This window comes from Miniopterus natalensis, chromosome 14 (assembly GCF_054644295.1).
Source record: "Miniopterus natalensis isolate mMinNat1 chromosome 14, mMinNat1.hap1, whole genome shotgun sequence".
Lineage (NCBI taxonomy): Eukaryota > Metazoa > Chordata > Mammalia > Chiroptera > Miniopteridae > Miniopterus > Miniopterus natalensis.
This window is the reverse complement of record NC_142094.1, coordinates 44,944,109-44,958,724: the sequence shown is the minus strand read 5'-3', so window position 1 is coordinate 44,958,724 and position 14,616 is coordinate 44,944,109. Positions and strand designations below refer to the sequence as shown.

Sequence of the window (14,616 nt, the reverse complement as noted above, 5' to 3'; positions counted from 1 at the left end):
GCTTCCTGTCCAGGGCCTGGGCTAGGACTTTTTGATGTCCCTCTGGCTCTCATGTTCTCTGTGGTTTGTGTTATTTCTTGTTCTACTCTTGCCCCTTGTCTTTGAACCCAAACCTGAAATTTTCTTCTCCTCTGACATTAAGCCCTTCAGTGTTGGGAAGTTCTAGACATTACAGTTTATGAACAGTGTAATTCAGTCATCGTGAAACCTAATAATTTGCAAAAGAAGTGGTTTAGAAAATGGTTGGTTTTAGTGGAGTTAGCTCAGCCCCTAGTGGTTAAAACTCAAATTGTAGATAGCTTGACAACAGACATTACTATTTTCATACCAGTTAGAAAGAGAAAAAATCATTAGTCCTATCTTTAAATCCTGTGTAAACTGATCAGTTTTAAAGGTGACTTTTCAAAGTCTGTCGTTTGCAAACATCTGATAATAACAAATGTTGGCATATGTCAGCAAATGACCCTAGAAGAAAAGTGAAAAGGCTTGTTAATGACCACAGCTCTCCTCATCTTGCTTTTCTTCTCTCCAGGGAAGTCCACCTCCAGTCCTTTCCTCCCATACATCCCTGGGGCCTGGTCCTATTCCAGGCTGAGTCATGGGGTAGGGCTGGACCAGGTCTCTAGCCCTGGTATTTGATATGCAGCCATATTTAGCCTTTAAGAACCAATGAAGTCAGAGCCCAGAGTGGCAAGGTGACATATTAAAATAAACTTAAAGCAACCAGTTATTTTGAATGCAAGTTTTCTGGCTTTTGTTCACTGCATTCAGAGCAATAAGAACAAGTATCCTTTAGTGGGGGGGGGGGGGTCTATCTGCAATTTAAGGAGCTTTTAAGAGCAGTGAGGTATGGGATTTCTCAACCAAAAAGGCACAGGAGGCTGTTCCCCATGTAACATTCCTTCACTCATCCTAGTCCCAAGCCACATGGCCAGATTCTTATTTTGATCTGCATTAGGAACAGGATGGATTGAAATAATGCTAGGGCCTGGTAAAGCAAATGAAAAGAATTCACACTTTATTTCTTAGGAGAACCAAATAGCCATGGTGACCTGAGGGTCTGTAAAGTGGCAGGTTTTATTTCCACTTCTAATCCACAGGCCGGCTCTTACTTTCGTGAGTGTGTGTGTCAAGGTGGATAGTCTCTGTCATTCAGTCTGTAAGTGGGAGCCTCTAAAAGCCAATTCCTCGGAAGTAGTAAACTCCCAGGAGCTGAATTCTGGGGCTTGAATAACTGCGAATGCCAACAAAAATACCTTGTAAGGATTGTCTGTGAGTCTACGGTGACCACTTCTTTTCACAGGAAATATCTGTGACATTACAAAAGTTATTCTGAATAATATCATATACACATGATTAAAAGTCAAATAGTGCAAAAATACACACATAAAAGTCAGACTTCCTCCCAGCGCTGGGACCCAAGCTCTGTGTTGCCCTTCTCAAAGGCAGTTGTTGTTACTAGGTTCCTGCATAGCCCTCTAGAGATGTTATATGCACTTATAAACATATTTATATAGTTTATTCTTTTGTAAAAGCACAAGTAAAGATTAGCATACAATACTCAGTGTTCCACACCTTGTATTTTAAATCTAACGTTGGCTTCTAGAGGTTATTCAGCAACAGTACACACAAAAGTGTCTCAGTATTTTTAATAGCTGTACAGCATTCCATTATTTGTACAAATAGATATTTGGCCATTTACTTAACCATTCCTACTGGACCTTTTGTTTGTTTCTAACCTTTCATACAAAATGTAACATTGAATTTTACCTTGTCAGGATGATTGGTGGGAGAACTTAAAATCTTTAGTCCTTATGAGTATTTAAACAGAGGTTAAACCTACAATAATAAAAGGACTGTAAATATGAGCCTTGCTTTAGGTCCTTAAAGCACTGATACCGGGCTTATCTAAAGATGGACAGCATAGCATAGTTGTAAAGAGCTAGGCCCTGGGGCTACCTTGTCTGGGTTTGAATCCCAGCTCTGCCACTTTGCAGTTGTGTGACCTTGGGAAGCCTCTGCCTCAGTTGCTTTATATGTAAAATGGGGATAATACTGCCTACATGATAGTTATGAGGATTAAGTAAATTGGTGTTTTATAAAACTATTATGAAGATGGCAGAGTAGGAAGCACCAGGAATCTGTCTTTCCACTTAGGCAACAATTGCATCTGTCTGGTGTAACTATTTTAGAACTCTGAAGTCTATCGAATGTTTTCAACTTCTAAGGGACAGTAAATTGGTGTTAATTTTAGTCAGTTTTCACCTATTTGTAGCAGCTACCCATGCCTCACCCAGCTGTGCACTTGTTCTTGGTGCAGGTTGCACAGAGCTTGTGGGAGTTAAGGTAGGCAAAAAGTAACCTGTCCTTAAAATATCAGGGATCTGTGCTCTGATTGCTGCTTCTGATTACAGAGGTTCAGACAAAGAGGTAAGTGGCCATTGTTTTTGCATCTCCTCCCAATGTTGCAAGCCCATTCCCCAACAGCTGAAATGAAATTCAGGGGATTTAAAGTACTAGTGCCCCTTTTTTATACCCCCTTTATTTTCCTTTTCTCCCTCTTTTGGGAACCAGAAAAGAAAGACTAGTACATTCAGTGGCTACTTCATATGTGGGGGAAATTAGAAAGTGACCACTTATTCCCAGAGAAAGGCACAGGCTCAGTAAAAGACCTGAAAAGACCTTAAGTTTACACCTCAGGTGGTACTTGGCACAGAGACAGCCTGCAACAATAAAAATAATAATAACAGAAAACAGAAAATCCTGAGGAAGGAGGAAAATCTGATCTCCAAAATTACCACATTATTAGATTCAAATGTCCAAGTTTTCAACTAAAAATCACAAGGCATACAAAGAAACAGGAAAGTACGGCCCATTCAAATGCAAATGTGTGTATATATATTGACAGAAAGTGTCCCTGAAAAAACATAACAGCAGATAACACTAGACAGACACTTTAAAATAGCAGCCTTAAAGATGCTCAGAGAACTAAAGGAAGTTGTAGAGAATGTCAAGAAAATAATTGGTGAACAAAATGGAAATATCATAATGAGATAGAAAACCTAAAAAGAAACCAAAACTAAAAATTTGGAACTGAAAAGTACAGTAACTAAAATGAAGAATTTACTAAAGTGATTCAAAGGCAGATTTGGACCAGCAGAAGAAAAAGTCAGCAAACTTGCAGTTAAAGAAAAGTGAACAGAGCCTAAGGGACCAATGGGACACCATGAAGTAGACCAACATATGCATTGTGTGAGTCCCAGAAAGCAGAGAGAGAAAGGGATGGAGAGAATATTTGAAGAAATAATGGCTGAAAACTTCCCTAATTTGGTGGAAGACATGAATATAAATATCCAAGAACTTCAATGAACTCCAAGTAAGATGAATTCAGGGAGACCACACCAAAACACATTATAATCAAACTTTTGAAAGACAGAGAGAATCTTGAAAGCAGCAAGAACAACTTATCACACACAATAAGATTAGCAGCAGATTTCTCATCAGAAACTTTATAGGCCAGAGGCGGTAGGCTGATAAGGATGATATAGTCAGTGTGCTAAAGAAAAAATTATAAACCAAGATCCGATATCCAGCAAAACTGTCCTTCAGAGATGAAAGAGAAATCAAGACATTCCACAATATACAAAAGCTGAGGGAGTTTTTACTATACCTGCTCTGCAAGAAATACTCAAGGGAGCCCAGCAGGTTGAAAGGAAAAAACACTAGACAATAACTCAAAGCCATGTGAAGAAATAAAGATCTTAATAAAGGTAAATACTTGGGAAATTATAAAAGCTAGTATTTTTGTAACAATGATTTATAACTCCACTTTTTGTTTTCTACATAATTTTAGAGATTAATATACTTTTTTAAAAACAGCAAGTAAGTGAAGAGAGAAAGGGACAGAAAGAATATTTGAAGAAATAATGGCTAAATTTTATATTATTGTAACTTTGGTTTTTAACTCTTCATTTTATTTTTCATATAATTTAAGAGGTTAATTATTAGTTTTTGTTCTTAGGCTCACAGTGTATAAAAATATAATTTTGTGACATCAACTGAAATGGGTAGAGACAGCTACAAAGGAGTAGAGTTTTTGTATGTTGTTGAAGTTAAACTGGAATAAATTCAAACTAGTGTGTTATAACTTTAGGATGTTAAGTGTAATCCCATGGTAACCACAAAGAAAGTAGCTAGAAAATATATACAAGGAAATGAGAAAGAATTTAAATGTTTCACTAAAAAAATTTTTTAAAAATCATCTAAACATGAAAGACAGTAAAGCAGGAGATGAGTGACCAAAGGGTGTGAGGCAAATAGAAAACAAATAGCGAAATGACAGAAGTCCCTCCTTCAGTAATTACTTTATTTTTATGTTTTATTTTTTAAAAAATATATCTTTATTGATTTCAGAGAGAGGAAGGGAGGGGGGAGAGAGAGATAGAAACATCAATGGTGAGAGAGTCATCGATTGGCCACCTCCTGCACACCCTCCACCGGGGATGGAGCCCGCAACCCAGGCATGTGCCCTGACCAGGAATCGAACCTCAATCTGGAGCATAGGTTGATGCTCAACCGCTGAGCCACGACCAGCTGAGCTCAGTAATTACTTTAAATGTAAACAAAGTAAACTCCCCAGTCAAAAGACAGAAATTGTCAGAAGGGTTAAAAAACAAACAAAAACAAAAAAGCACATGACCCCAACTATATGCTGTCTACAAGAGACTCACTTTAGATCCAAAACACAAATAGATTGAAAGTGAAAGAATGGAAAAAGATATCTAATACAAATAGTAACCAAAAGAGAGCAGGGGTGGCTATACTAATACAGACTTTGAGTCATAAAAGATTATAAGAACATTGAGTGTTAATGAGATTCAGTACACCAAGAAGATAGAGGAATTATAAGCATTTATGTGCCTAATAATAGACCATCAAAATATATGAAGCAGATAATGACAGAATTGAAGGGAGAAATAGACAATTCTGCAGTAGTTGGAGACTTTGGTACCCCACTCGCTATAATGGATAGAACAAGCAGATAGACAATAAGGAAAGAAATGGAGAAATTTTCACAATAAATCAGCTAGATCTAGCAGACGTATACAAAACACCACCCAACAACAACAGAATACACATTCTTCTCAAGTGTACATAGGACATTTTCCTGCATAGACCATATGTTTGGCCACTAATTAAGTCTCATATTTGAAAGGATAGGTATCATACAAAGTATCTTTTCTGATCACAGCAGGATGAAGTTAGAAGTGAGTAACAGAAGTAAAACTGGAAAATTCATACAAATTAGTGGAAATTAAATAGCACTCTTTAACAGCCAGTAGAGCAAAGAGGAAATCACAAGGGAAATTAGAAAATACTTAGAGATGATTGAAAACAAAAACACAACATACCAAAACTTGTGAAACACAGCGAAAGTGGTGCTAAGGCGAACTTTATAGCCATAAACATTAAAAAACAAGAAAGATCTCAACAATCTAACATTACAATTTAAGGAACTAGACAAAGAGGAACTACTAAATCCAAAGCTAGCAGAAGGAAGGAAAAAATGATTAGAGCAAAGATAAATGAAACAGAGAATAGAAAAACAATGGAGAAAATCTTGGACACTAGAAGTTGGTTCTCTGAAAAGATCAACAAAATTGCCAAACCTTTTGCTCTATAGATGGACTAAAATAAAGAGAGAAGACTCAAATTACTGAAATCATAAATGAAAATGAGGACGTTACTACTGATTCTACAGAAATAAAAAAGATTATAAAAGAATACTGTGAACAAATGTATGCCAGATGAAATGGACAAATTCCTATAAACACAAAACCTACCAAAGCTGAGTCACGAGGAAATAGAAAGTCTAGATAGACCTATACCTAATAAGGAGATTGAACTGGTAAGTAAAAATCTCCCAGCAGGCCCTTTGTATTGATCTGCAACTCGTCGGCCCTTTCCCTTCTCTGGGGAAGTAAAAGAAACTTTCTCTCTACATCTCTTCTTTTAGTTGTGAAATCTTTTACAGCCCACTTCACCAGCCCAAACCCTAACACTCAACAACTTAGCTCTCTTTGTTGTTGAGCACGTTGCCCTTGTCTCCCTGTTTTTCTCTCTCTTTTGGAGACATATGAAGCAGGGTATTTCCTTTCTGTATCCTTCCTTTAGTAAACTATCTTTTGGTTTGTTTAAAAATGGCTTTATATAAGGGCTTTATAACCTCCCCTCCAAAATCTTAGCTCAATAATCAGGTAATTTAGGACGAGATTCATGCATTTCATTCACAGTGACTCCCCTAACTGGGAGCACCTCTTCCTCAACAGCCTGTGCAGGTCCTCCAGGGGCCCTTCAGGGCTGACGCCAGCAGCCTCCTGACTACCACAGCCCTCTGTCCGACCTCCTACAGCCCTGGCAGAGGCTGCCAGGGGCTGCTCAGCATGAGATGTGGCCCCTGCATTCTTGGGCCTGGGATCCTGTACACACTTCGGCTCTGATTAAAATTAAAAAAAAAAACAAAAACTCCCAGCAAAGGCAATCCCTGGACCTGATGGCTTCACTGATGAATTCTACCAAACATTTAAAGAAGAACTAACACCAGTCCTCTCTGTGTAACTGGAAAGTCACTTTGTGAACAGCCTTACTAGACAACTCTTCGAAAGCAGAATGGCCTTTCTGAAGAAATAGTTTAAGGCCTTTAGGAAGAGCTGAAGCTTCTTTAGAGCAGGGACTAGTTCATGAGCATTTTCTTAGGTGTTGGCTACAATGATAGAATCATAGTCATTCCCCATGTAAGCAGCACTACCATGAATCTTTCATCCACATGACCACCGGGGAAGTAGGTGATTTTGTTCCCATTTTACAGATGAGGAAACTGACAGATGTGAACCACTTTGTTCCAGTCCTAGAGTCTGGACTTGAATTCAGGTCTGTTGGACTTGAGTCAGCTCTCCATCTGCACTCTTATCTGCTCCTTTTTTTTTCTTCTTCTGACACTACACACATAGTAGGTGTTCAGAAAATCTTTATCGAATGAATGTTGAAGAAGACGACTGGAAATGTGGAGACAAGTGGAGGTGGCAAGTTTTCCAACTAACCCCAACAGGAAGGAATAATGAGTTGATAGAGCCACTAGAGGTCAGAATTTAGCAAGTCTTTGTTAAACCAGACCACTGCCTGTGATAGTCTCTGACCATTTGAGCTGGAAAGGACCTCATAGCTGCCCTGCCCCTCCCCAGCTTCCCTCTCCATAGGTGAAAAACTGAAACTGGAAGATACTATGATTTGCCCAAAGCCACAAAGGTGCCCCGACTCCCAAACCATGTTCTGCCCAACACCACGATACCTCTTCGGGCACCTTCCTGGAGCCTCAAACGTTTTGTTGTATGAAAACATTCAGTGCCTATGTGGAACATGAGAGGCCAAGCCTGGCCCTGTCATGGGGCTATAAAGTGAAAATGGGGGGGTTTGTTTAATTTGGTTTGACTTTGACTTGGAGTTTTACAAATGAATCATGACCCAATAAATTATATAATTATAATGCAATAGATAGATATAAATTATATATATTTAGAAATAGTTTCACTAAATAAGATTTATCTTACCTATAATACAGTACATTCTGTAATTTTCTACTTTATCTGCTTGGTAAGAAAAAATGCTAATCACAACCTACTAAATTGATTTCATCATGATCCTTGAATGGTCAGAACTTGAGTGTGCATACCACTACTCTAAAGCATTGATTTCAATTAGGAAAGAGGTTACTTACCCTGAACTTTTATCACTTTACACCAGATCGTCTTTGTTTTGGGTAGAGGGTAAGAGGTTACTAGACCAGGACTGTCACAGACAAACTTTGGAAGCCTGTGCAGAGATGAATGAAACAGACCAAGGCTAGGAGTCCTTTCTTAATCATGGCAGCCCCATCAATCAGGACTCATGAGAAAGAGTATAGAGGCTGCTGTAAACTGGCTCTGCTGTCAGTTTCAAGTGGGGTCCCACCTGGGAAGCTAGGGGTTTAGCACAGAATACATGCACTTATATGTGTAATGACATTGGAGAAAAAAGATTGTCAAGCACTGAAAATCCATGAGGGTATAGATATAAAATTATTGATTGGGAATCCTTGAGAGTTGAAGGCTTGAGTCCCTGAGCAGTGGGTCCATAGACAGGCCTGAGAACAGGTTTTTTTGTTTTGTTTTGTTCTTGCTGATAACCTAGACTAGTATATCTCTGACTTTAATGTGCATAAGAATCATCTGGAGATCTTATTAAGATGCAGGTTCTGATTCAGGGGATATGAAGAAGGGCTTTGATTTAGAGCGAGAGAAAAGGGAGAAGGGTCTGACAGGTATGTCCAAGCTTAGCCAACTGCCTTTTTCCCGCAGACATGGAGAAGGGCTGCCACTTCCGGCACATCTTGGCCTGTGCTCGCCTGACCCTCAACCCAGGCCTGAGTGAGCCTGTGCTGCAGCAGGTGCTGGAGCTGCTGGAGGACCAGAGTGACATCATCAGCACAATGGAGCAGTACTACATAGCATTCTGAGGACAGGTGGCAGACAGCTCATGCGGAGCCAGGCCAAGGAGAAAGACCAAGTGGTGTTCCCTCCCACACTCTGATTTTAAGCATCATGCAGAGGCTTACAGGTCAGGAGGCAATTATCTTAAAGTCAGCTGTGAAATATGGTCGGTCATTTGAGGAATGGAATTTGGCATAAATTCTGTAGGCTTCCCTCTACTGCTGTATTCTTGGGGATAAAATGACTTAGCCACAACGTACAAGAAAACCCTCTCGTTGACATGCTGACTACACTGGGCAACCTTCATGGAGCAGAAGGGGCGGAGACCATGTTGGTGGCTGAATCCGTGTGTGTGGATGGGCTCTATCGTGATAAAGGAACACGACATGGTAAAAAGCCCATGGACTGCGGGAGCTGAAGAGCATGCAGCCAGATCACACAAATCTAAAACTTTTTTAAAGTTCAGACTATCAGGAACATTCTGTGCATCTGCCTTAATGGTTAAGAACCCCGCAGAGTGGACTAGCTCTCCCTGGATGGGTATTGCTGAACTACAGTTTCCAAGGGTCAACACTAGCGGTGAGTCATGAGTCCTGGGTTGAATGCTTTTATAGACCCCTCCAGAGGTGACAATAAATGGATCGAAGGCATGGCTCTGTGTCCATTTTTCTTCTGAGTTGAAAGGTGTCTCATCGCATTTTCCTACATTGAGGATTAAATACATTGTCCCTTATTACCCTGAAGTTCCGGGGAGTCTTCAGGCAATTATCTGGCTGTGGTTGATGTTATTTTCAAGGTTATCATTGAACATGCAGGACATCCTGACCCCATCCAGACAAAGACTCATTATGTGCCCAGGCAGGTGATGGAGTTAGCCTCTGCTCCGAATGACAAGGTAAAGGGAAGAATCTGAGGCATGTAGTAGGCTTGTTCTAACAGCAAGATGACAAAGCCAGCCAGCAAAAATAAAGTGTGGAGAAAGATAGGGTGTTAATTATAGTCATTTCACAAAAGGCACATCTGCATTTGTCTGCTGTGTTTGCGCTTGACATAATAAGCTCCTAGTGGCTCTGCCCGAGAGCCTGTAGGCCCAGAGAGTTGCTCTGCTCTTTGTGGAAATGGCGTGCTTTTACATTCAGAAGTCGGCTGTAGCTCCTTATGTCAGGCTGAGAGCTGGTACTGACAGATAGCTTTCTGTCATGGACTTTTCTGACGTGACCCAAACCTCTGCCCTATTTCTAACAGTGATTACCTGGATGGTTGCCCTGTGTCCTCTCTGTCCCGTAGAATAGGGTCTACCTGGAATGACATCCCAGTGGTTCTTCCTTGAGGTCTGTGGCTGTTCCATATTGAATACATCTCAGGTTATTGGAACTGCCAGGAAGGAGTTTTGAATTAGACCATTAAAAGGCATTCATAGCTTGCACACAGCAACCCCACTTCTAGGGTTTAATCCCAAAAGGATGCTCACACAGGTGCAAAAGGATGAATGCACAAGATGTCCATTGCTCTATAATTTAGAATTCTATAATTGGGAAAAATATTTATAGGGAAAAAATAATTATGGCACATACACACAATGAAATACTATGCAGCCATTAAAATAATGGAGCGGACAGATAATATTGCCACGGAGCACTCTTCCCAGTAGAATTAGTATACCACTACTGATCTAAAACTACCTGTGTGCATATGTATGTCTGTATAGAGAGTGTTTCTGTATGCACATCTATACAAATGTAGCGCAGTGTACACTTGCATACAGTTGTCCACTCCCCCCTCCTAGAAGTACTTTCTGCCCTTGGCTTTCAAGACACCACACTCTGGGTGCTCTTTCTCAGTCTCCTTTGCTTAGTCCTTCATCTCTGTGAGGGCTCAGGGTTCAGTTCCAGACCACTTTTGTATCTAGTTTGCTCCCTTGGAAATCTCAACCAGTCTTGTGGCTCTGACCATCTATATGCTGAGAAATTCTGCAGTTTATCTCCATTTTGGACCTCTTTTGAACTCCAAACCCCTACGCTCAACTTCCTGCTGACATCTCCACGTAGGTGTCTTAACAGACAACACAAACTTAATATGCCCAATGCCAGGCCCCCAATCACCCCTGACCCCACACACTTGTTCCTGAAGTTTTCCCTAATTCAGGAGAAGGAAACTCCATTTCTCTCAGTTACTCAGACCAAACCCATTGATGTTCTCTCTCTCACATCCAGTCTGCCCACAAATTGCCTTGACTCTACCTTCAAAATATTTCTTTTTAAAATATATATTTTTATTGACTTTTAGAGAGAGGAAGAGAGGAGAGAGAGAAAAACATCAATCTTCTGCCTCCTGCATGCCCTACACTGGAGACCAAGCCCACAGTCCAGGCATATGCCCTGACCAGAAATTGAACTGGCGACTAATTGGTGCCTGGGCCAACACTCAGCCACTGAGCCACACCCACAGGGCCTTCAAAATATTTCTAGAATCTAACACTTATCACTCCTCCACTGCCACCACCTGGAGTATTGTTGCCTCCTCACTGTCCTCCCTGTTTCCTCCCTTACCCCTCTTAGTTCATTCTCAGCAGAGCAGCCAGTGATTCTGTTAAAGCTTAAGTCAGATTCCATCATCTGCTCCAGCTCTCTCACGACTTTCTTTCAGTCTCGTTCATGATGGGAGCCTAAGGCACAAGGTTCTGCTCTGCCTGGCCTCTGTTCTTTCCCCCTCACCTACTCGGCTCAACGTCATAGGCCTTGCCGTTCCTCACACACACTAGGGACATTCCTGCCTTAGGGCCTTTGTGATTACTATTTCCTCGCCCAGAGTGTTCCTCACACAGATAACCTTGTGCTGGACTTCCCCTCCCCTCCTATGTCACCTTCTCAGTGAGGCCTGCCCTGATCTCTCTCTTGATAATTGCAACTGACCCCTTCACCTTCCTCCCCAGAATTTCTCAGTACTTAATTTTCTCCACAGTACTTGTCACCCTGTAACACACTCCATATGTTTCTTACTTACCCTGTTATCTACTTCCCCAACAGAAGGAATGTTCCATGAGAGCAAGACTTGCTCTGTTTTGTTTCCTTCTGTGTTCTCAGCAACTAGAACAGTGCCTAGCACATCTTTCAAGCAGTAACACCTTTGTGGGTATGTGTGTGTGTGGCTGCTCTTCACCAGTGAATAGCTTCAGGTCTTTCCTGTGGGGCTTACTCCAGGGTCTTGGAAGGCTGTTCAGGCCAGAAGTGCTCAGAATTAACATCCACTGGAAGCAGCCTCAGCCAGTGGGACCTGAGGTTTAAATACGCCAGCTTCCTTGCCCTTCAAATGATGAATCTGGCACGGCCAGCGTGGTTCAGTGCTTGAGCATCGACCTGTGATCCAGGAGATGGTGGTTCAATTCTGTGAGGGCACATGCCCAGGTTGCGGGCTTGATCCCCAGTGGGGGTCATGCAGGACGCAGCCAATCCATGATTCTCTCTCATCATTAATGTTTCTACCTCTCTCTCCCTCTCCCTTCCTCTCTCTGAAATCAATAAAAATGCAAAAAAACAAATGATCGATCTCTGAGGCACGTGTTCACCACTTCCCAGAGTTTCTCTGTGGGATTAAGCTCCATCCGCCACACTACCAGCTAAGGATAGCCACCCTTAATTGGCTGGCTTACCCTCCCTTACTTCCGCACTCCCCATTGCTGTTTGCCACGTCTCCCAAATGAATTGCTTCCTTTCCGGTCCTTGTTTCAGGATTAGCTTCTGGATGAACACCAATTAACACCATGCTCACAAATATATTTGAAAAATGCTATATGAATAATTCTACACATCGAACAAAGAGGAAAAATTATTAGAAATGCTCACCAAAATGATAAGCTTGTTGCCTCAGAAAGGTGAAATGTCAGATGCTTTTTAACTACACATGTGTTTACAGTTAGCAAAAGTCACACAAATAAAAAAGCTATTTCTTACTCCCCATCACATGCTCCTATCACCTGAATAGTGAGTGAACTAAGAATTAGATGGACCTTATATCCCACAGCAGCGTAATAACCCTGATTAGATGTGCGAAGCTCTTGGAAAGTTCTCTGGGGCAACTACAGCTGTACCCAAGAACCACCAAAAGGTTCCCCTGAAGAGGAGGGAAGCTGAACCAGCATTCCAGCTCTCCCAGTGTGCACATGATTTGGGAGGTGTGAACACTGATAGAGTTTATGTAAGCAAGAAGAGAACGCTGCTGTCTGGTCCAGGATTTGTTTGAAGATCCACGATTACCCCCATGTGGTAAGCTACCAGTGCTCCTCGTCCCTATAAGACACTTCTTTCTCATTATTTCCCCTCTGATAGTGTGCCAGGACTGGCTGAGAGAACGCCAAGTGGAAAGAAGTCTATTCAGTGATGAGGAACCCAAGACTTGGTGCCAAGGATCGAAACTAAGCAAACTTGTAATTTTCCGTTGGAGGAAACAACCACATTTTCTTACTAGTGTGGTTTCTTCTCTACAAGTGGCCTCTGCAGCAGCTGCCCCAAAGAAGCATCTTGTTTCCATATTAAATTTATGTGAAGCATACGGGCAGACTCGAAGACCATGGCGAGGCCTCTGGAGAAGCCAGCAGCAGGCGCGGGGCAAGAAGGGGGGCGTTCTGAAGGGAAACGGCGCTGTGGATGAAGAGCTTCACAAGAGTTTTTATTTGCATGATAGCCTACTGGTGGAGGCTCTAAATGTGAGCCCAAACTCCCACAGAAGTGAGTTTTTATATAATCCAGAATTTATTTTTGAAATGTGGCCTATGTTTGTTGAACTTTTATTAGGTAAACCCAAATGTAAGTCATAGTACAGCCCAAGGTTCTATATTCACAAGAATTCTAAGTCAAATCCCACAATCCTGAAGAGACTCATGTCCCTCCCAGTATGACAAATTAAAATGATAGGTTTTCGTTTTGGAACATGAAGAGAGGAATTTTGAGGACCACATAATAGCCCTAGTTATTTTTAGATAGAGACAGTAAAGTGGTGTCTCATTAATTCCGACTGATTTGGTGGAAGGTTTGTGTAAATTAGTGGAAAATCTGGGTTTGAAATAGTGCCATTTTATTTCTTTAAGGGTCTACCAAGTGTTCTGTATTATATCTGAATTACCACAAGGAAACAGGTTTGCTGCTATAATGAATAAGAAATAATTATGTATCATTATTATTTAGTATCACTTAATTGTTATGTATCATTTAATATTAATAGGTGATTTATAAGTACTTGAACTTTAAGAAATTTTAAAATATGTGTCTGCACAAAAACTTGTGCATGAATGTTCACAGCAGTATTATTCCTGATCTCCAAAAAGTGGAAACTACCCAGATGTCCATCAGCTAATGAATGGATAAAAACGAATGTGGTATGTCCAAATAGTGGAACTTATTGAGTCATAAAAAGGGATGGAAGTACAGATACACCTTGAAAACAGTATGCTAAGTAAAAGAGCCAGATAGAATAGGCCACATATTGTATGGTTTCATTTATATATAATGTTGAGAATAGGCAAATTCATAGAAACAAAAATTAGATTGGTGGTAGCCATGGCATGGGGAAGGAGGGGAGTGGGTGGTATAGGTGGTCTTTTGGAGGTGACAGAAATGTTGTGGAATTAGTGGTGATGTTTGCACAGCTCTGGAGTGTACTCAAAACCACTGAACTGTGGGTTAGGCTGGGATTCCTCACAGCATGGTCGTCGGATTCCAAGGGCAGGTATCCCAAGAGAGCACAACCCAGGCAGAAGCTATGTGGCCATTTTGTGCATAGCCCCAGAAGCCACACACAGTCACTTCCATGGCATTTTAATTGTTGAGGCTGCCACAGAGTTCCACCCAAGTTCCAGAGGAAGGGAGTAAATCACCTTCTGACAGGGAGTAAAAAGTTTCTAATATCAAAAAGTATAAAGAAGGGGTGCAGGGGAGGGGGCTACCATTTCCCAGGTACTCTGTATTTATTTTTTTAGATTAGATTGTATATTGTTATTAAAATAACTTAATAATATTTTGTCTATATGTCCAGACATTATGTCAACATTTTATATTCACTTTGCTTTTTTTACTTAATACTATATCTTAGAGTTGTT

The 14,616-nt window shown here is 41.0% G+C and overlaps 1 protein-coding gene across 4 annotated transcripts in view; it reads left to right on the top strand.

The window, feature by feature from the left end:
• STN1 (STN1 subunit of CST complex) overlaps positions 1 to 14,095 on the top strand; it is a 42,954-nt gene extending 28,859 nt beyond the window's left edge. For 2 of the 4 annotated variants that reach the window (XM_016219896.2, XM_016219897.2), the window contains exon 9: positions 12,851 to 14,095. In XM_016219896.2, coding sequence (XP_016075382.2) covers positions 12,851 to 13,338 — 488 coding nt within the window. In that variant the 3' untranslated portion in view covers positions 13,339 to 14,095. Of the gene's footprint in view, positions 1 to 8,393; positions 9,176 to 12,850 lie in introns of those variants that run through there. The other 2 variants (XM_016219895.2, XM_016219898.2) reach the window with 2 other exon arrangements.
• The last annotated feature ends 521 nt before the right edge of the window (positions 14,096 to 14,616 follow it).